We start from the raw sequence: 21,782 nt of genomic DNA on the forward strand, positions 1-21,782 counted from the left end.
GTTAGGGGTTAAAAATATACACCATTATCAAGTTTTTACCATCTCTGCAGAGGATCATGTTGTACCCGGGAGCTGTGACACATGGTATTGAGTATTTATGGAGGGAATGATTAAGGTCCATCCCGTGGGGCCTCAGAGACCACTGTTCACTGCAAATTCTGGTCTTGCTTTTTGGTTAAAATCACTTGGTAACACCATGAAGACTTTTTTCCTAGAGGTTTAATTTTTTATGTAACTGACATATGACATTGTGTGAGTTGAAGGTGTACATCATGCTGATTTGACACATTTGTGTTGCACCATGGGGACCAGTGTGGAGTTCGCTCACACCTCCATCCTGCTCAGACGAGTTAGCACAAGGCCCCGCCAGCTTAACCCACTCGGCCAAGTGGCTGGTTCATGGCCAGGCGCTCTTCTCGCAGACCCCGGCAGCCACGTGCTTGCTGGGCGTCTCCTGTGTGCCGGCCGAGCCGGGTGAGGTCAAGGTGGATGCACGGGTGTGGGAGGCCACGTCAAGATTGACCCTGTTAGTGGGTCTTTATACTCGTTCCCGTCTCAGTCCCTTTGCAAACCCTGACCCAGATCGCTCTGCCTCCTCAGCTGAACTCGATGCGGAGCACTCCCAGAAGGTCCTGGAGATGGAGCAGACCCAGCAGCTGAAGCTGAAGGAGCGGCAGAAGTTTTTTGAGGAAGCCTTCCAGCAGGACATGGAGCAGTACCTCTCCACAGGCTACCTGCAGATAGCGGAGAGGCGAGGCAAGTCGGGGAGCTACCCAGAGGGGGTGCACGTGGGATGCTGGGGCTGGGATGAGATCTCAGGGCTCTTTTATTATTACACCAGAACTCCAAAATGGATGCGACCTGCCATTTTTGTCTTGCCGTGGTTTTTGCCCCTCAAGATAGTTCTAGGCTTTCATTGAAGATAAAATTTGGAATACATTTTTTTTCAAAGCAAAAAAAGACAAAACAGTAGCCATAAATCTGTAGCACAGACTAATCCCTATTACCATTTGAGGGTGATGTTTTCGTGTGTGTCTATTTATGGACTGTACGTATATCCAGCTTCACATCTAATTCATGCTGCGTGGGGATCCTTCCCTGACATTATCAAAAATCCTTTGCAAGAGTTTGTTTTAAAAGTGGCATCTCGGGCTTCCCTGGTGGTCCAGTGGTTAAGACTCTGCCTTTCAATGCAAGGGACACCAGTTTGATCCCTGGTCTGGGAAGATACTACATGCTGCAGAGCAACTAAGCCCATGTGCCATAACTGCTGAGCCCATGCTTCAGAGCCTGCACTCGGCAACAAAAGCTACCACAGTGAGAAGTCCAGGCACCACAACAAAGAGCAGCCCCCACACAAACTAGAGAAAGCCCGCGTGTCTCAGTGAAGACCCAGCACAGCTGAAAATAAAATAAATAAATAAATCTTAAAAAAAAAAAAAAAGTGGCATCTCCATGGTCAGGATGTAGCCTAACAGTTTCCTAATTGGACATTTAAGATCTTGGCCTCTGTAAGGGCCACGCAGGAGACCCTGGTTCAATTCCTGGGTTCAGAAGATCTAATGGAGAAGGGATAGGCTGCCCACTCCAGTATTCTTGGGCTTTCCTGGTGGCTCAGCTGGTAACGAATCCACCTGCAATGTAGGAGACCTGGGTTCGGTCCCTGGGTTGGGAAGATCCCCTGGAGAAGGGATCGGCTTTAAAAAAAAAAAAAAAAAAAGTGGTGCTGCGCTGTCCATCTCGGTGTGCGGATGCTCGTGTCTGTGGAGGAGCCAGCTCCGGAGCAGCGGGCAGTGTGGATGGTGTCCTGGGCTTCCTGTCCCTCCAAGCCCCTTGGAAACCCCTGTACACGCGTGCGTGCCAAGCTACTTCGGTCGTGTCCACTCTTTGCGACCCTGTGGATGGTAGCCCACCAGGCCCCTCTGGGTCCATGGAACTCTCCAGGCCATCTTCCCAATCCACGGATCAAACCCATGTCTCTCATGTCTCCTGCACTGGCAGGCGGTTCTTTGCCCCTGGCGCCACCGGGGAGGCCCCTTAGAAAGCCCTGCCCCCTCACAGAACCCCCCAGTCGACCTGTTACCCTCACTCCTTGTCATTCACCTCTGTGCCCCTGCAGGAGAGGTTGAGGGAATCCAAGAATGAGGGAGGAAAAGACTCAGGTATGGCTCTGTCAGCATGTCCTGAAGGAGGTGGTGTGTACCCAGCACTTGTTAAGCTGAGGTGAACAGTACAGTTTGAGTGTTGAGGGGTTAATTTAGCTGTGCCAGGTCTGTCTTAGTTGCAGCATGTGGGATCTAGTTCCTTGACCAGGGATCAAACCCAGGCCCCCTGCATTGGGAACGTGGTCTTAAGCCACTGGATCACCAGGGAAGTCCCAACAGTACAGATGGAGTGTCTTCAGGGTCGGGCATGGGCTAGGGGCGCCACCCTGGTCTGCTTGGGCTGCTGTACCACCACCTCAGACTGGTACCTTATGCACAACAGTCTCTCTCGCACAGGCCTGGACCTCAGTTGGTTCCAGTGAGGGCTCTGGGGTCTCTTCTCAGGAGGGCAGTGATCCCATCCCGAGGGCCCCACCCTCAGGACTTCACCTCAAATAATCACCTCCTCGCAAGGTGTGTGTGCGAAAGTCACTCAGTTGTCTGAATCTTTGTGACCCCATGGACCACAGCCCACCAGGCTCCTCTGTCCATGGACTTCTGCAGGCCAGAGTACTAGAGTGGGTAGCTGTTCCCTTCTCCAGGGGGCCTTCCCAACCCAGGGATCGAACCCAGGCCTGCTGCCTTGAAGGAGGATTCTTTACCAGCTGAGCCACCTCCCAAGGACCTGTCTCCAAAAACTATCACATTGGGGGTTAGGGTTCAACATATGAATCTGGGCGGGGGGCACGCATCCAGTCCATAAGGGACAAAGACTACAGGTGTGAGCAGGATGAGACGGGGAGCGCCTCTGCCTCGCTGAGCTCAGCACTTTCAGGGCGCCTGCAGCAGAGGCAGAGAGAACGCAAAAGTGCCCGTTAGGAGCTCGGGTCCGCACCTTGAGACCTGTTGCTTGAGGCTGTGTCACTAGGAAAGCGATCACTGACACACGGCGGGCGCTGTCAGTGCTGCCTGACACCCGCGTCCGCGTGCGCGCTCCCGTGCGCGTGCCCGCCGGCTCCACGGCTCTCAACACTGAGTGGCGTCAGGTATTTCAACTTTCGCCAGTCTGTATATATCAAATACTTTACTTTGGTTTTTAATTTGCATTTTCTTAACTTGTCTCTCTGGTTGTCTCCCTTTATTCTTACCAGACTTTTCCGATCACGTCCCGGGCAGACACTCCATCTGTGGCTACCCTAGTGTGGCCTTTGCAAAATGCGTTTCTTCTTAATGTGACCAGCTGAGCCCACTTTTATTTAGAAGTCCTTCCCTCCATGTTATAAGAACATTATGCTGTTTTATTCCAAAAGTTTACTGTTTTCCATTTTGTATCTGGTACCTAAAGCCAGGTGGTTTGTGTCCGTCGGGAAGGAAGGGCCCGAGTGCAGGTCTTCACAGCAGTCACTGTCTCTTGGCACTGCTCTCTCCACTCACACGCGGCCTCAGCGTTTCTGAGGCTCCTTTCTGCTCCACTCCTCCACCTGTCTGGCCTGTGTTGGGTGTAACTTACTTACTTCTGACACTGTCAGGGACCCATGCTTTCCTGGGGGAAGAGCTCAACTATTTTTCTTATGGTTCTAGAGGTTTCCTTTCCTTTTGCGAGTTTCCAATGGATTTGTTTAGATTCTTTCTCATCTTCAGATCCACTAGCATACCTTTCAGTCTTTGCAGTCCTTGGGGTCAGGTTTGTTTTTTGCATCCCTCAGGTTGTTAACTTGACCTTTAATCTTCTTGGTAAACCTTACACAGGATATTCTCTAAGTTTTGGTAAGTAATAGTTCCTGGGTTTTTAAAATTTTTTTCTGGCTGGAAAATGGGGTTTCTTCTTTGATTCAAGACTGACACTATGGCCTTTTAGAACCTTTTCCTACATGTTTTGTGTGTACTTAAGAACAAAATTCTAGATGACAGGCATGAGGATCTGTAAGTGTACGTTTCAGACTTGTAAATTGGCCTGTTCAGATGTTTTGTATTAATATTCATTTTGCATTGCTTAATTATCAAAGGTACATTAAACCTTCCTTTCTCCCTCAATTATGGACTCCTTACATTTTCCTTGTCATGTTTCCATACTTTACTTTTAAAATTATAACCACAAAATATATAGTCACACAGAAATTTTGAATTACCTTCCTGGTGAACTGAATTTAAAAAAGTATTAAATGCTACGCTTTACTCTAATAATGCTTTCCTTTCCCCTTCAAACCTGATAGTACAAAATACAGCCATATCAGCTTTCTTTAATTATTTGCTTGCTGACTTCCTATTTTTCCTTATTTAAGTGTTTAATATTTTAGGAATGTCTCCTATAAACAGAATGTAACTAGACCTTTATCACTAATAAGAAACATTTTCAGGAAAACAGCATCAAATGAGATGGTAATAAAACCAGGCAGGCAGTGACCACAGCAAATGTTAAATGAACCAAAAGGCAACAAACAGATTATAAAATTGGCTTCATTACTACCTTATTTGGTGCTTTCTACTCTCCTGAAAATGTTTCCTCTGCTTTTCAGTTTTTCTTTTTCCCTTCCCATTTGTAAGAGGATGGCCAGAGAGAGGAAAAAGGGAGACTGCTTTCAAAACTGAATAAAAGCCCGGAGTCACCAAGGCCTCCCCAGCCCCAGAGAAGACCCATGTGCCCCTTCCCCTCCCAGCAGTGCCCCCGCCCGCCCCAGGAAGGCAGCCCCAGGGGGAGCGGGCCTGACCTGTGCTGGCAGGGTGATCTCACCTGGTCGCCCACCAGGTCAGCCTTGCGGGATGGCACCGCCTTGGTGTGCCTGTGACTTGCCACTTTTTTTCTGAACCTGCAGTTCAGGTGAGGGTTTATCTGCCTTGCTTGGAATGTATTTTGTTCTTAAGTCTGGGATGTCAGATCCTGCAGCAAGTCTGGAAGAGAATCAGTCTGTCTGAATACTGCTCATCCCCAGTGTCCACTAGCATTTTGAACTGTGAAACTTATGCACTTTCTTTCTCATATTTCCACTTGTTTCTTTGCTATGTGGTGAAGAACTTAGTCAGCTTCCTGGTTTACTAGTTTTTCTGTTTGGCACTCACCAACCTTGTGCCAGTTTTAAATTTCTGTGACTTTTCCTGTTTGGATGTTATCTGGCTCTTTTCAAATGCCTGTCATCATTTCTGACACTGTGTTGCTTATCTGATTCTAATCTTTTAAGATATTTAAAGCAGTTTAAATTCTTGGGGAAAGATGCTAATAATCTTTGTTTCTGCTGACCCTCACTCAGGGATGTGTGTGCTGTATAAGTTCTAGACTGGACTGGATTTTGTGTTTTTATATTCCTGTTGAGACCCAGGTTAAAGTTGTGTCCACATCCAGAAGTTTGTATCTACTTGTGACAGGTACCATCTGTTTAAGCTACCTGGCTTGGTAGTTTTCTGGATCGCAGAACTCCAGACCCTGGACACACCCCTCCCCAGGCTCAGACTCCTCGTCCTGTAGCTCTTTATGCTGGTAGGCTGCTTTTCCTAGTCTGTGCTTTCACTGCAGGGAGCTCTTAAGTTCCAACTTGCCAGCTTGCAGCAGACCCAACCTTGATCTGTTGTTAAGATGGAAGACCTGAGAAATGTCACAAGGGCAGGGAAGATGCCAAGTGGAATTGAAATACAGTTGGAGGCGGCCACCGTCAGAGGTGTCTGGCAGGGATGTCAGGCTCTTTCGGTCACAAGTGCTTAATGCAGAAGGGGCTGCCTTCAGCCAGTGCCAGCACAGGGTTGGGGATGAAGAGGGTCTGCTGTGGACGGTCTGAGAGGTTACAGTAACCACGCTTCAGCTAGCATGGATTTAAAGAACACCAAACTGGGACATGTCAATAACACATTACTCCAAAATCAATTTGAAATAGTAGAAGGCGTTTGACACCCAGAAAACACAAGGTGCTAATAGCTAATGCAGCGGAAGCTCACCGGGAGCGAGGCCTAACCTCCTCTCGTGCCGGCCCCCGCAGAGCCCATGGGCAGCATGTCGTCCATGGAGGTGAACGTGGACGTGCTGGAGCAGATGGACCTGATGGACATCTCCGACCAGGAGGCCCTGGACGTCTTCCTGAACTCTGGTGGCGAGGAGAACACCCTGCTGTCCCCCGTCTCAGGTAGGGGTGAAAAGCCTGCATGGACATCATCACTCTTACCACCACCATTTCCCTCTGGTTCGGTCAGACACCGTGTGCTAAGTGGGTCCACTGTTCCCCACACAGTCTGGCCTCACAGGCGTGGACAAATAACACCCTGGCGGTTACAGTCATGAACTTCTCAACAACTCTCAGTGCTTTTCCCAAATACCTTCAGCAAACAGGGAGTTTTTCTTAAAATTGCATTTTTATCTTCTCCTGTCTCCAAAGTTAATCTGAGTTGGGTTTGAGTAGTTAAGCACTAGATTTTGGGAAGGTGGAGGTCTCCTGTGTGGCTCCCCCCATCCCCTTTCAGTAGATGGTATTCGATGCTGGGGGCAAGGCCAAGGCGTGTGTTCAGCCGTCAGCTCACATTTAAAAAAGCAGTGGCAATCCTGCAGGCACATTCTCTTCATTTAATAACTTACCATAATCTCACATTCATTTAGCAGATCTTTACTGACGCTCCGGCACTATACCTGGCCTCACTGTAAATTTCAGACCATTCCTCCGGGGTGGGTGGGCTTTGAGGCTGTCATCACGGAGAACATGTCTTTCTTCCATTTTTCTAAAGATGGAAAGGCCAGCCCGTCTCACAGCCTCCTACCTGCTGGTCCCACACCACGGGCTCCACGTCCTGTCAGGCCTGGGGGCTTCCCCTTGACCCGGGTTTCCAACAGAGCAGCTCCTTCCTCCCCGCCTGGCATATGCATGAGCCCTCAAGGCCTGCGCTCTGCTCCCCTCCCCAGCATCAGGAAAGGACTCCCATCATCCGGGTGAGGTTTTGGTTCCTGTAAGAGGCTCTACAAGCGTTTTTCGCTTAAGGTCCATTTCCTTGAAATTAGTTCAGAGGCTATAAAGAGGTGAACCTAGCTTGTCGAGGTTATGAGGAATATGAGTCACACCTGCAGAGCTTGCCACTGGATCTTGAGCATGGTGTGTCAGCGGAGGCTGTGGGAAGGGTGGGGGTCTCTGCCTCTGCCCCAGGTGGCAGAGGGGTCAGCTGGAGCCCCAGGCTGCCTCCGGGGCCACTGAGCTCGGCACCTTCTACAGGTGGTCTCTGCACGCTCGAACGCTCGTCACCAGCACTGCTGAGATCAGGCCTTCCACAACAGGCTGTCCTCTGCTCTTTCCTTCAGGGCCTGAGGCAAGTCCCGGTCAGGATGCAGTCACTCTCCAGGTGCCCACTCCCTCCCAGCCCCCAGCCACACCACCTTCCTCATCCTCACCTGGTACCGACCCAGCCTCCCGGGACCCCAGCGAAGGCGGGGAGTCGCCCGTGGTCCAGTCTGACGAGGAGGGTGTGGAGGTGGACACCGCCCTTGCCACCTTGCACACGGACGACAGTGACTCCTAACCGGCGCCCGCGTGCTGCCCACCTCTGAAGGACGACGCAGCCCTGCGCCGAGGCCCGCGGTGAAGGCAGGTGGGCTGCGGGGGGCTCCTGGTTTTTTACACAATTGACAATGATGTGTGAGGCAAGTGGCTGGAAGAACAGCTAACAATAAAGTCTGAGAACTTTAAACGTAGCCAGTTTGTACAGAAAGGCATGCTAAAAACACACGTCCTGCAGGTGGGCCAGGGAGCTCGGTGTCCACATCAAGCTTGGTGTCAGCTTGGCGCTGACGAGCAAAGCCCCTTACAGGTAGGAAATCGTGCCTCCTCTCAGTTCTAACAAAGTTCGGGTTTTCATCTGATCGTTACAAAATGGTATTAAGTCCAACAACAGTCCCTACTTTATTTAGTAGCAGAGCACACACCTGGGCATGGAGGGAGAGAGAAGACATGGGCCCAGTCCACACGCTCGCTGTTTCACTCGTGACCAGGCCCTGGTCCTAGAGGGATGTGTCCCCCCCAACACTCACCACTGTCAGAAAATGGGATTAAAACTCGGTGTTCACTCCACTCCCTGGCCAAGGGGATGGACCCTTAGCACCTTGATCAGAGAAGAGCTGATTTCATTCACTCATCTTCCACAAGACAAACAGGTGTCCAAAAAACTTTGTTTTATTATTAAACCTTGTAGTACAAACCTGAAAAGTAAACAAAAAACTGGCAATAAACAACATGAAAAGTCTTCCCTCCCAAGGGAGGGGTGCAGAGCAGCGCTAATAAATTAAAACGTCAGACCGTAAGCCGTAGGCAGAAGTTCACTGTCCAATAGAGGGCCAGCACACAGCAAGGCCATAGAAACCGGACAAGCACACTGGAAAACACGACTCTGCTCATGTCACTGTTAAATACGCCACACAGTTCAGTCTTCGGCAACGACAACCGACAGAGTACCACAGGACGCTGCTGACAGCCCCACCGGGCAGCTCAGTGCAAGACGGGCAGCTGCGGGATCGGTGGATCCAATCATGAAACAAAGAACAGCTTGTGAAAACAGTTTCCCTTTTTTATTCCACACATACTGTACACACAACCGGAGAAGGGCAACAGCTACTCCATTATTATTTTTTTGTTGTTGTTCAGTGATGTAAGCAGCACTTATAAATGTTACAAGAAAAACCCTGTAAGCATCCAGTCCACCCGATGAAGAAACGGAAGTGTAAGGCTTTTCTTCATCTGTCCTCGCGCCCTCCCCTCCCCCACCCAGAAAAAGGCTCAAGTATTTGAAACAATTTACAGGCGTATGTACAAAAGGGACGGTTTTTTTTTTCTTTTTTTTTTTCTTTTTGTTACAACATGAAGAGAAAAAATAGACCAGATGAGCGCAGATGCATTTTCACATTCAAAAAGAACCGCAGACCTCCAAGTGGCTCTAGATGTGATCACCAACGAAACGAATTTAAAAAGAAAAATTAATGCTGACCTGTGAAGGTGTAAAACAACAAACAGGTGAGATGAAGATGGAATGTTAGAAAGATTGCACATCCATGACAAAGAAGCACTTCCGGCTTCAATCACTTTTTTTTCCTTTTTTTTTTTTCCTTAAGGATGCTATTGAAGGGTTTTTTGATAAAGTAGCCAACAGCACCAAAAAAGAACAGAATGGATTTCCTAATGAAATCAGGCACAGGTTTCCCTCACGTGACCCCTCCAAGGCAGGCAGTCTTTTTCTTCTCTTCCTCTTTCTCCTTAAACAGATGCATAGTGAAGTGCTGGTAAAGAGAACCCAGTGGCTCCGACCTCCTCATTTTGCCTATGGTTAGGAAACAACGTCCGCCTTCAGCTGCCATAACCGCCCAAAGAAACAAAATGGGGACTCTCCGGTTTTTAACACTTACAAACTCATCCTGCACATGACAGAAGAAAAGACGGCCCAAGTAAAGCCATTTCTTTCAAGTTTTTTTTGTGTGTGTATGTGTCTTCTATCCCTTTTTCTCTCTAGAAAAAAGTCTGCTCACATGACTGATGATTTTAAAATTTGTTCTCCAAACTTCACCCTCTTCAAAAATGGGTTAAAAAGCCTTTTTTCCCCCAACAATTACAAAAAAAAAAAAAAAACAAAACAACAACAAAAAAACAAACACAAACAAAAAAATCAAACAAAAAGGCTTTTGTCAGCCACAAGGGGCGATACAAATTAATACAGCCCCTCAAGGGTTTTAAAACAGTGAATATACGGCAGTTTCAAAAATCTGACTGCAGTATCTAGGTATTCTAAGTACAAAAAAAAGTTCAACAGTTTAATGCTAAAACAAAATTAGTTCTCTAAAACCAGAAGAAAATCTTCTTTAGAGCTAGTGCAAAGACAGCTTGTATCCTACAGCAAGTACTCCAAACTAGAATATAATAATTACAAAATAACGTCTATCCTCGCCCACGGCGCTGGCGTCTTCAGGAGGATGCGAGCCTCGAGGGCGGCACGTCCACCGTGGCTCTCTTGCGGGGCCCTCTTTTTGGTGTGGGTTTACTGAGACAGTTCTCAATGCTGCCGTTTTTACCAGATACCTTGCCACAGATCTGATTGACCAGGCTGATAATCTGTTCCTGTTTCGGGTTGAAAAGGAAGACACAGAATTAGCAAACGTGAGTGTCATCCCCAGGCTGTCACCTTCACCAAACAGAGCAGCAGCGTCGGCGCCCGGGGGTGGGGAGGGCCAGGGTGGCCTGGGGACTGGTTGGGCCCACACTTCCTGAGATGGAGGCCCCCAACCAGGCGACTAAGTTAAACTTTCCTTCTCTGGGGAAACCTGCCTTTTCTCCTGTGGAATCCAGAGAGGCGCACAGAGCCTCCCATCCCTTCCTTCCCCCTTCAGGGAGCCCAGGAGCGCCCCCCAGTGGCAGTGAAGTGGAATTTCTGCAGCCCCATAACCACACAGCGTGGGACAGGCTGCTGAAGACCGCATTCCTGTCCAGGGCCCTCACTACCTAAACAACACGGCAGAGAGCTTCAGAGAGCTTCGGGCGGCCGCCCCTGTGCACCTCCTGGGGCTCAGAGGCCTGCGGGACTGGCGGCCACGCGGGGTGGGGGGCTGCTGGGAAGTGAGAAAAGGTTGCGCACCCGGGAGGGGGCGGGTCTGGGCTGTTTGTTTCTCTGGCTACACTGAAACCTGCTTGACAGACTCGTGCACATAAACACTTGTCCATAAATGCTTGTTATTCCCTCCTCAACGAAGGGGAAAGAGCACAACAGGACAAGAGAACCATCTATCTGCTGGGCATCAAAAACCCATCTGTAACTGTAACACAACTCAACTTACAACACCCAGGGTTACAAGGAACCACAGGGAAGACTAGCCAAATGGCATGTGTCCTGACAGACACTGCAGAGCACCCGCTGGAGCCAAGGATGGACGGACAGAGCAGGAAGCCATGGGCACAGGAGGCCACTCCATCGAGCTTGAGGGTCAGCCTAGTCCTGGCCCAGGTTGGGCACTGCACACCACTTAAATCACTTACAACGGACACTTATAGCACACACGCTAATAGAAAATGAACAGACGAGCTTCTCTCCAGACCAGCCGCCTTGGCAGCAGGGCTGTGTGGTCAGAGGTCACACCTTTGACCAAAAGGCTGGACAGTGGGGTCCTGGCTGCTGGGGCTCAGAATAAGGGCTCTGGTCTCACAAGCCATTTTTGGAATCCAGCCCAGAGCTGGAAGTTCCCCAACTGAAACAATAATAATATAGTTCAGCTCAACAGGGAACCGATTTGTGATTTTCATTTACGAAAATAAATTTAGGCCGCTGGCAAAGTGGTAGGCTTAAAAACCCTTCTCTTCCCTACTCATGAGAACCAATGATTAAGCTTCAGACCGAGAGACCCTACATATGTGATTCTTTTCCAGGATTCTGGTCACATCAAAACACCAAGCTCCAAAATGGGCCGGAGGTGGAAACTAACCCACGTCTTGTCGAGCTTCAGAATCATCTCAGAAGCCCCAGCGCCGCCGGCTGTACCCTGGAGCTTCCAGAGATGCTCTGACTCAGACATGAGGGTTTATTTTTAACCGTGTTCTGACATTGGCTGTCCAAGTGAAGAAGCAGGGAGGGCAAAGTGGTTACTGCCTTCACTGAACATGCTCTTTAGAGACAAGGAAGATGCAGAGAGATCTATTTCCAGCTTTCCAATCTTGTAATTTAGCCAGAGGCTTCTTATGACCCCAGCCTGAGCCCCCGAGGGTGCCCCCAGAGCCTCCTGAATCAGGCCTGGGCACGTGGCCTGGCTCAGCCTGGGGCTCTGACGTGTGATGGCAGGACAAAGCCACCTTCTATGGGACGCGCCTCCCTGGGGCGGGGGGCAGCGGGGCTGGGAAGCTAGTAGGTTCTGCCCTCAAGGCGGGGTTCACAGCTGGACAGGAGGGTGGGCCAGCAGGGGCAATGGGGGTCCTGGCAGCAGGGCACAGTGAGTGCTGCAGGGCCGTGTGTCCCTGGAGCTACACACTTGCACAGTATCTGCAAGCACGATCGCAGGGCAGCCTGGAAGCACGTGGCACGGGAGCCGCCAGGGCTACGTGCCAGCTGGCCTGGGGGCAGAGCCCCGGGTGCTCTCCTGCAGCTGAAGGCAGCACCTGGCCCTCAGCCACTGGAGGGTAGAGACCAGCCACACGGATGGCACTTTGCACCTGCCTCTGGGGACATCTAAGGTTTTTAGAAAGGGTGCAACTGGGACTTACTCGGAAGGTGAAAGCTTTAGGAGCAGAAAGAGAAAGACTCCAGCTCTGCCAAAGCCCCCAGGTGAAGACAAGGGCCTGGGGGCTCCAGGACCACCCCCTCGGGCTTTGCCTGAAGCTCAGTGAGCAGCCGTGGGCTGGGGGCCCTGCGGGTGGGTGCGCCGGGACGTGAGGGGCGTGGACGAGGACACCAGTCCCCCAGCCTCAGCTGCCGGCCGCTCCAAGTGGGCAGACCCCGGCTGACCCTGCTCGCCCCATCTCGCCCCATTCCGGCCAGAGGTGCCGGAAGCAGGCTGGGTATGGGGCCTCGCAGGCGGGCGCTCACCCCACGGGCGCACTGACCTCGTCGTAGCGGTACATGAGCTTCAGGCCACGGCAGGACTTCTGCTTCTCCACGTGGCGCAGGGCACACTCGAGGCAGAAGACCACGTTCTCGTTCTCCTGCACGACCTGCAGGACGAGAGACAGCGCAGCTGAGGCGTGCGGGGGAGGCGGGGGCACCCGAGAAGGGCGGCGGGCTCTCAGGAGCAGAGCAGGGGAGCCCAGCGCTCGGGCCAGAGGCATCTGTGGCCCAGAAACACAGACACTGATGCGAAAGCAAGTGAACGTCACAGCATCACCGAGCAGGAGCTGCGCCCTGGCAGCCTCGGGACCCCTGGCTTCTCCACACTTTCCTGCCCGAGTCGGAGCGTGGCAGCTGGGGCTGTGGGGTCTGAGGGCTCCTGAGACTGTTGGTTCAAAACCTCCCGTGGGATAAAAGATGCCAGGATGGTTACACCCTGCACATTTGTGACAGTGTCTCCTGCTCTGGCCCAGCTGGTTGCGCCTCCCGGGGAGCCGGCCTCTGTTCACACTCCAGCAGGCACGGCTCCCGATCACAGAGACCCAGCTGCATCTGGCCTGAGCTGCCCTGAGGACGCGCCAACGTCCAGGGCTGTGTGCGCGGCCTCTGCGCCCCCACCGACCTGGCCCGGTCTCCCCCTGTGTGAACAACGGGGAGACGCTGCCTTAACACACCAGAGGCAAGAGCATCACAGGCTTTTTCACAGGGACTCTGGGAAAGACCTATTTCCTGTCTTTGATGTTTCTAAGCAAAGACAAGTAACCAAGCTGCAGGTATACGGAAATGACGCTTATTGGCAGAAACAGCGCTCAAAGCTGAGGATGGAAGCACACAAAAACACACAACAGTGAACAGAAACGCACAAATCCCTTAGCAAATAACCTAAGTAATGAAAAGCATGTATAAATAAAACCTCAATTTTCACCCATGAATTCAGGATATGTGCTTTTTAAATAACAGGCTAAGAAATCCTGGTGACCACTCTGAAGATCAGCTTTCTGAGGGACAATGCCAACCTCAGAACCCACGGGAAGGGACAAGGGCCACACAGGGTCACAGAAGTCACCCAGGCTCATGGGAAACCTACAATGATGGTTTCCCATGAGCATAACCCCATTCCAATGCAAGATGAACAAACCCAGAACTATGCAGCTCTCATGAGTGATGTTCACAAAACATTTTTAAGATCTGGGGAAATTCTTATGACTTGTTTTAAAGACAGCATGGTTGTTAATTATATTTTTTTAAAAGCCTCTGGGAAAACAAAGCTAATAGAAGATATACATAAAATGCGACACGTGGTTGTCACGGACTGAATTATTATCCCCTCCCCAAATGCAGGTGTCCTAACCCTCAGTAACTCAGGAGGTCCTGCATTTGGAGCAGGAGCGTCAGAGAGATAATGGGTTCTGGTCCCATATGACTGCCATCCTTTCAAAGACAAGAAGAGATTAAGATAGAAGGACGCACAGGAAAGGTCCTGTGAGGATCATGGGGAAGTGGATGTCTACATGCCAAGGAGACACCTCAGGGAGAAGCAACCTCGGGGACACCTTGACCCAGCACTCCCAGTCTCTACAGCCACGAGAAAGACGTTTCTGCTGTTCACGGCAGCAGGCAGCGGTGCTGATTCGGCAGCCCTAGCTAACACCAGCTACAGACCTGTGTCGGGGGGCCGCTGCCTGAGGGAGGCGGGAGGTGTGGCCACGCTGTCCGGCTGGGCCGGGCTGGGAGTAGGAGCGTGCAGCGTGTACCTCAGCCCCAGGCTGGGCTGGACAAGCCCCTCACGGAGGCTGCAGAGCAGCCACGAGAGAAGGCAGACGCTGGACCGCGCTGGCTTCCAACCACGACCAGAGACCAAAAGCTGGGAATGGGAAGTGCAGCTTTAACCAGACAGACTTCAGAGTCCTTGGGGTGATCAGAGCAACCACGGGGCTGAACAGAAGCTTCAGCAGACCAGGAAAGAAAGAGCCTGGGGTCCCGCCGTCCCCACAGAGTCAGCCCCAGAGGGGCGGGGCGGGGCTCACCATGGACAGGTAGCACAGGTGCTGGCACACCTGGCACCTCCGCTCCGAGGTCTCCAGCTGCAGCCACTTCCGGGGCTTCTTCTTGCCGTCGGGCGCAGCGCTGCTGCCGTCGTGGCTGCCGTAGCGGGCGGACGAGTGGAGGCCGGCCTCGAACAACTGCCGCCGCTGCCGCAGCTCCGTATCCCTACCAGGATACCCAGGGTCAGCGGGCCCGAGGAGCTGGGGTCCCCAGGAGGGCACGCAAGTCCAAAGGCCAGACCTGCCCCAAGGCCTCTCGGACGCCCGCACTCTGCCTGCAGTGACGAGCGCAGAGGAGCCACCGGCCAAGCCCCAGAATGGGGGGCCAGCGATCCCCACGGGGACGGACCGCACCCCCACCCCGCCTGGCTGAGCCTGACGGGCGAGCCAAAGCCGTCTCGTGTTACCTGAGCTCGTCCAGGAGGGCTGAGATCGTACTGAGTGTGGGGCCGTTCTCCTTTTTCGCTTCCGCTTGTGCGATCTGGTAGAGTAACTTCTCCATCGAGAATGGCTTAGCTATATGGCGACGCTTCATCTCCTGAAAGAGGCAGTGACATCCCTTCAGGGCAGGTTTTCATTTCTAGGCAGCTATCAAGGGTTTCCTTTAGTGGGGAGGGGGTGCTATCAGAGTTTTCAAATTCTGAATTCCATCTGGATGAAAAGCAACGCAAAAACCACACAATAATCTTGTCTCCCCAGAGAAGACCGCAGGCCCCAGGCACTCCGCCGGCCAAAGGCAGGGTTTGCCTTTCACGCCTCTGCAGTGACGGCCCAGGACTGAGTCAGAGAACTCAGCAACTTACAGGCCTCGAACCACTCTCCCTCCCTAGAAAAACTTCTCAGCCGCCTTAGGGGTCTGAAATCAAAGCAGTATGTACAAACAAGACTCCCACCAGGGAACACAAGGACGCAAGCGGAGCGGCCACCTGCCTACCTTGGCCGTCTCGAAGCCCATGCTCGTCCACTGGGTGGTGGCAAAGTGCACGGTCTCGGAGACGCTGTAGCCGCAGCAGACTTTGGACACGAAGGACCCCGGGAAGCAGACGACGAACTGGCCGCTCTGCTGCAGCGTCCTGTGCACCTTGATCCCCTCCCGGCACAGCACCTCCGGGGAGATCTGCGGAGACGCAGGGTGAGCCGCCCGTCCGCCGCCTCCCGCCCGCTTTCCGTGAGGACCGCCTGTGGCTGCGGCCCAGCACCCCAGCCCCCTGACAGGCATCAGGGCCCAAGCCTGCTCCCCACACGGAGTACACCCTGTATTACAGATTCTCTGTTTCTCTTTTAGAAAATGTGAGACGTGATTCCTAAGTGGAGGAAGAGGAAGTTCTAAACTGACACAGACTCAGAAGCGACGCCTCAGATAAGCACGCGGTCGTGGTGATCGCGGGGCAAGCAGAGCCCTGGGTCCCCAGCGCACGGCCAGGGTGGACGGGCATCAGTGCATCCACAGGGGCTGCGGGCTCAGGAGTGAGAGGGGACCCCGACAGGGGCCGCAGAGGCCAGCGAAGACCTGAGATCAGGCTGTCAACACAACTCTAAGAGATCCCCCAGGACTCAAGAGGCTCTGAGCACTGGGCCAGCTGCCTCTGCGCTCAGCTGTCCGGGCGCCTGGCCCGACCCCGGTTGCCATTTACAAAACCACCAGGCGCCGAAACAGAGTTAAAGGGCCCCACGCGCAGCGGCCCCACGTCCTGGGCAATGAGAGGGCGCACTTTAGCTGGGTTTCCATAGGAGAGGACGTTTTGTTTATGATGGCTCCCTGGATGTGTGTTCATGGTCCTCTGGCTCTGCGGGGCAGGTCAGCCAAGGGGGTGAGGAAATAAAACCACCGCGTGGGCCCCTACCATGACGTTGCTCTCGAGCATCTGCAGGCCAGGGGTGCCGTTGGCTTGCAGCAGAGTGTGCACCACGTCCTCCAGCTTGTTCTCCTCCTCAGCAGGAATGCAATACCTGGGCGGTTTGGAATCAAGGCAGAGGCTGTGACGAGGTCCCTCCCCAGGGAGCCCGTCCTCCGTGCTCCCCCAGAGAAAGGGGCCCACAGCAGCCTGGAAACCGGCCTTGGTTGCAGGAGGGGAGGGGGGCACGTGCCCAGTGGCCCTGGGTCTCTCTGGGCAGCTCTGCCGCTTGCGCCCCGCAGCCAAGCGGCAGTCACTGCAGGTGACGAGCACGCCCACCTGTATGCGGATCCGACCTATGCCCGAGCCAAGCAACCTTAGACCAAAATCAGACGTTTAAAAGCCCTTATAAATCAGACCCAGACATGTCCGCAGACTCAACAGCCACTCGTGAGCCTCCCAAGCAGGGACTTATCGCTGGGCTGGCACCTGACAGGTCTCTCCAGCAGAGAGAGAATGGGGCGGGACCAGGGCTCAGCCTGGAATCCCCACCGCAAGCATCTGTGTCGGGCGAACAAAGTGGCCACACAGGTGGGGCTCGGACGGCACAGCCCCGCTGACTGGGGCCAAGGAGCCCAGGGGAGGCGGTGGGAGGAGACACGGCCTGAACTCACCCGAAAAGCCAGGACCCTCAATGTGAGCCAGGGGCGGGGCGCAGGGCATGACCACGTGGGTCTCAGGAGGACCTGCCGGGACACACCCGTCGCCTACGCTCTCGGGACGCTGGTGGCAGCGCTCCACACACAGGCAGGCTCCTCCTGGCCCCCCGCTCTGGGACTCCCAGCCCTGCCGTCCATGGGCTAAAGTGGACACCTGACCACCCCCTGCCCTCCCTGCAGCTATGTGGGGGGCTTCAGGCTGACCCATCCCCACCTCCCCCAGGTCAGGCAGGGAGGGCACCCGTGATGAGCAGTCCACAGGGTCCTGACTACTAGCTGCTGAGAGATCAGGCAGCTGCTGAGAACCTAGTCGAGGTTCTTTGAGAGGGTTGTTGTCTCAGTGACAACACAGTCTATTGCTGATTTGTGATTTAAGTCCAGAGTTTCTAACCTCACTCACACGTTTTAAGAAAAACCACACCGTGAAGTCCTCTGATTGTTTCCGGCAACGTCTCCCTGCAGCAGAGAGGTTTCGGGGACCAGTCTCCCAGCAGACCAGAGCCTTGCATTCCCACGCCTCTCACTCGGCGGTCTCTCACCCCGTCACCCTGCAGGGCCAAGGCCACGTGGCTCCACTTTCCGATGAGGGGCCAGGGTCTGGTTCTCCATGGGGAACGTGGCGGTGGGCTCAGCAGGGGAACTGCACACCCCCCGAGTCCATGCAGCCGGCTCCCGGCCCTCCGCGCTGCCTGAGACCCTGGCCCCACCACGGGAGACCAAGCAGAGGGCCCTCCTGCTCCGATACCGACGGCCCATTGCCCTGAGGCAGCCCAAAGGCAGGGGGAACCGTGATGGGACTGGGGCCAACACTGGCTCCTTGGAGTGAGAAAGTCGGCTCCAGGACTTTATTTTAATAAAGGAGCTAATCACCCCATTAAGTCAATAAACTGAGTAAGTGTGGGATGGATGTGATGCCGGTAGCCCGTCAGACAAGACATCTGATCATTTGCAGTAATTTCCCATCTGCTACCATCAACAAAGGAGCTGAAAGGCCAGCTCGGAGCAGGACTGGGGAGCCTGACAGTGAAGGATCATGTCAGGGAACCAGACCAACTCCTACATCCCCAATGGCAGAACGCCACCTCTGGGAGACCTCTCTCCATGCAGAAGGTGGGCTGGCTGGGAGATGCTGAAAACGCCCACTCACGTGAGGTCATGCAGAGCACGATTCACACAAGGCTGAGGAGGTGGCTGATGATGGCCACCACGCCTGATCAGCTTCCTGCTCTACTGTTCCGTGTTTCTGATGCTGGCACGGCCGTCAACAACCCCAAGAGGAAATCGTCAGAGAGGAAAAGCCGTATTAGCAGGCAACTGAAAAGGACAACGGCCAGGAATAGATGCTTGACCTTGCTCATCACTGGAGCAGATTAAAACATTCTCCACCAGCTTGACTTCCAATTGCACTCCTCAGACTCCGACAGGGAGCACGGGACAAACTCGCACACGCCCATCTGCCACCAGCGAGCGCAAGGCGGCGGCGCGGGGCCGGCATACTCACCAAATGCAGTCAGCACCCGTGTGTAAGTAGTCAATGTAAGGGAGGTGGTTTTGGTCTCGAGACCAGCATGAGGTAGAAAAGACCATGCCGATATTCAGCCAGGGAATTGTCACTCCTGGAACAAAGGGGACAGGGAGCCGTGTGTCAGGGTGACAGCGACAGACATCGCATCGTCCTCCCCAACAAGAAAAAGAAGAAATGGGATTCAAGACCAGACAAAACTCAACGAGAAGGTACTCGCTCTTTTCTGCTTCTTACATAGGAACCAAGATCACAGACAGAGTTACAAACAGTAAGAAAACACCGTAACTAGTGACCGAAGGCAGGAAGGAACACGCCCACGACGGTGGCCGGCAGGGCCTCCAGGCTGAGGACGCAGGTGCCGCCCGGCCGCCTGCTGTCGGGACACAGGAAGCGGGGCCCGGCCCTCAGCGCGCCAGCACCCAGGACGCCTGGTTTCCCTCCTACCGTGCGAGGCAGGAGCCCAGCGAGGCAGAAGGTCAGCTCTGAAAATTCCCAGGTGGAAAGCAGACCACACGGAGTGTCTCCCCAGCCTCCAGATCTGATCTGGTTTACCCTTCCACGTTTTTACTGACTCCAACTACGACCCTGACTCCTCTCGCTTCTCCAATAATCTCGGTGTTGTCTACGCACCCTGCGCACCACGGCCCCGGCCCCGCAACCCACGGCGGGCTTACCAGGCACAGCACCGAGGTGACGCAGGATGGAGCCCGTGTTGTTGGGGAGGACGGTGAGGTTCCATCCGTGTCTGCGGGGGAAGCACAGGGGCATCATGGATGGGCGCGGACAGACGCCGTCTGGCCCACAGGCCCCGGGCGGGGGCATCCGACGTTACCTTGAAAATGGTTCCGACTTTCCCACCGGGAAGCCGCTGCCGTGGGTGTTGGTGTCCACCTTGCCGCAGTGCACGGCCACGTGGCAGTCCTTCTCCTCCACGAGCCTCCAGTACTCTTGCTGCGGGGAGAGGGGGCCGTCAGCACCGCGCTGCCCGGGGCTGCAGGCAGTAACCACGCGCCATGGTCACGGGGCCGGGTTCACGACCGACAGACGGATAAACACAAGGTACAGTGTCTGCCGACTGCGACGCGGCCTCAGAGAGGGAAATTCTGTATGCTACAACACACGAATCCTAAGGACATGACGCTAACTGGAGAAGCCAGTCTCAGAAGGACAAGTACTGATTCCATTCCCATGAGGCACTCGGAACAAAGTCAGACAGAAAGAAAGAATGGAGGGGCTGCGGGGGCTCAGTGATTCACAGGAGCCAACTTCCGGCCTGGGGGACGGACAAGTCCTGCAAACGGGTGTGTGGGGTAAGGACTCTGGTGCCACTGAACTGCACCTAAAAATGGCTCAAGTGGCAAATGTCACACACACGTCACCACAATGAAGGATCACTTCTGTGAAAGGGAGGGAGAAAGCGACCCAGGAAGGAGGTGAAGACGCCCCCAATTTACTGCAGGTGCACTCACAGTGCCCCAGACGGGGGTCTGGGCAGACATGCCACTTGCCCCCGAGCAAGGGAAGTGACCACCCTGCCCCCCAGGCAGTGACCCCAGCCACTGAAACAGACAGGGAGGGGCGGGCACGCCCTGAACAACTGCAGGGCGCACGCCGGTCTGGAGGGCTTTGCTAACAGTAAGAGGGTTCATCCTCAGTCATCGGTGCAGAAACTCAGCAACGGCCTCCCCCGCCTCGGCCAACCCCGCCGCCTGGAGCCTCTCCAGTGAGCATCCGGGGTCAGCCCCCACCCCGCTGCCTGTGCGGCTGCCACAGCAAGGGGCCAGCCTGCGGGCAGCCAGAGGCCCCAGCTCAAGAAGAAACTGGACAGCATTAAATGCACAGGTCAGCCATCTGCCGGGATTCACAGAGACTTGCAACGAGTGAAAAAGACAGCGGGGGAGGAAGAGGACTGTGCACTTTGTGGGGGCCCCTTCAGCTGGTGACCACCGGCCAAGCAGAAGGCTCCAGCCCCCTTTGTAGGATCCAGAAGTTAGCCACACAAGTTCAAATTTTATCAAATCTTCCTTTTGTGCTTAAATATTATGCAACTATTAATATTAAAGCAAAACCAAGACTCTCAGGGAGGGAGGTCCAAGAGCGAGGGGACATCCGTGTGCCTATGGCGATTCACGTTGATGTACGGCAGAAAACAACAACACTGTAAGGCAAGGATCCTTCAATTAAAAACAGAAAAACCCAGGATCCTCAGAATTATTTTCCCAGCAGGAGATGACGGACAGTAACAACCTTCCACCTTCGGGGGTTCCAAGAAGGACCTATGTTGTAAAGCAAAGGCCTCTTTCTCCAGCTCAGATGTTCACCCCCAGGAGTCATGTTCCTTTCCCTCTGATGCTTCTCCTAAAACTAGCACGAGTCCTCCAGAAGCCACTGTGACGGCCACACGTGTCCCAGAGTCAGGACCCTGGCACTGTGGTTATGAAGCGTGGCTCTGGTGGGGCCAAAGGCAGGGGCCGAGTGTCAGGCCACTGTGTGGTCTTCACAGATACAGCCCAGAGTATGAAACTGGGACCTAGACGGAACGACAACGATGCCAAAATCAGGTACTGAATTCATCAAATACTGAACCCAGGCCCAAACACCAGCCGGGGCCTCGTGGACTCCCAACGGCCACCGCCAGAGGCAGGCAGCACGCGGCATGGACAGACTGTCCTAGAGTTCCACTCCCAGGACACCTGGTCACATCAGGGCCGGGGCCCGCTGCCGTCAGCGTGGTTATGCCGAGAAGAGGTGGCCTACGCCCATGAAGGAAAAGAAGCAGTCTGAAACTCACTGTCAGCCAAAGGCCAAGGCTGCGGCCCACGCCACCGCCTGCTCATCCAGCACGCCCTGAATCCGGTGAGGAGTCGGGGCTCGCCCCGGGGCCGGCCCACCTACGTCAGTACCTGGGAGCCGCCTCCTCCCCGGAGCCCTCGCCGCCGACTGGCCAGGGGGCAGCCCCGCTCGCCTGCCCAGCCTCTCACACC

The 21,782-nt window shown here is 54.0% G+C and overlaps 2 protein-coding genes across 6 annotated transcripts in view; one reads left to right on the plus strand and one right to left on the minus strand.

Annotated features, from left to right (window-relative positions):
- DTNBP1 (dystrobrevin binding protein 1) overlaps window positions 1-7,800 on the plus strand; it is a 96,355-nt gene extending 88,555 nt beyond the window's left edge. The window contains exons 8-10 of the mRNA XM_065911901.1: window positions 601-756; window positions 6,110-6,253; window positions 7,411-7,800. Coding sequence (XP_065767973.1) covers window positions 601-756; window positions 6,110-6,253; window positions 7,411-7,628 — 518 coding nt within the window. The 3' untranslated portion in view covers window positions 7,629-7,800. The remainder of the gene's footprint in view (window positions 1-600; window positions 757-6,109; window positions 6,254-7,410) is intronic.
- Window positions 7,801-7,811: 11 nt separating this feature from the next.
- Window positions 7,812-21,782, minus strand: part of JARID2 (jumonji and AT-rich interaction domain containing 2) — a 228,188-nt gene continuing 214,217 nt past the window's right edge. For all 5 annotated transcript variants that reach the window (XM_065911895.1, XM_065911898.1, XM_065911896.1 and 2 more), the window contains 10 exons: window positions 19,631-19,749; window positions 19,473-19,543; window positions 18,775-18,889; window positions 16,564-16,669; window positions 15,654-15,836; window positions 15,127-15,257; window positions 14,702-14,885; window positions 12,674-12,781; window positions 7,976-10,207; window positions 7,812-7,933 (listed from right to left, as the gene is read on the minus strand). In XM_065911895.1, coding sequence (XP_065767967.1) covers window positions 10,055-10,207; window positions 12,674-12,781; window positions 14,702-14,885; window positions 15,127-15,257; window positions 15,654-15,836; window positions 16,564-16,669; window positions 18,775-18,889; window positions 19,473-19,543; window positions 19,631-19,749 — 1,170 coding nt within the window. In that variant the 3' untranslated portion in view covers window positions 7,812-7,933; window positions 7,976-10,054. The remainder of the gene's footprint in view (window positions 7,934-7,975; window positions 10,208-12,673; window positions 12,782-14,701; window positions 14,886-15,126; window positions 15,258-15,653; window positions 15,837-16,563; window positions 16,670-18,774; window positions 18,890-19,472; window positions 19,544-19,630; window positions 19,750-21,782) is intronic.

Source organism: Muntiacus reevesi, chromosome 20, assembly GCF_963930625.1.
Source record: "Muntiacus reevesi chromosome 20, mMunRee1.1, whole genome shotgun sequence".
NCBI lineage: Eukaryota > Metazoa > Chordata > Mammalia > Artiodactyla > Cervidae > Muntiacus > Muntiacus reevesi.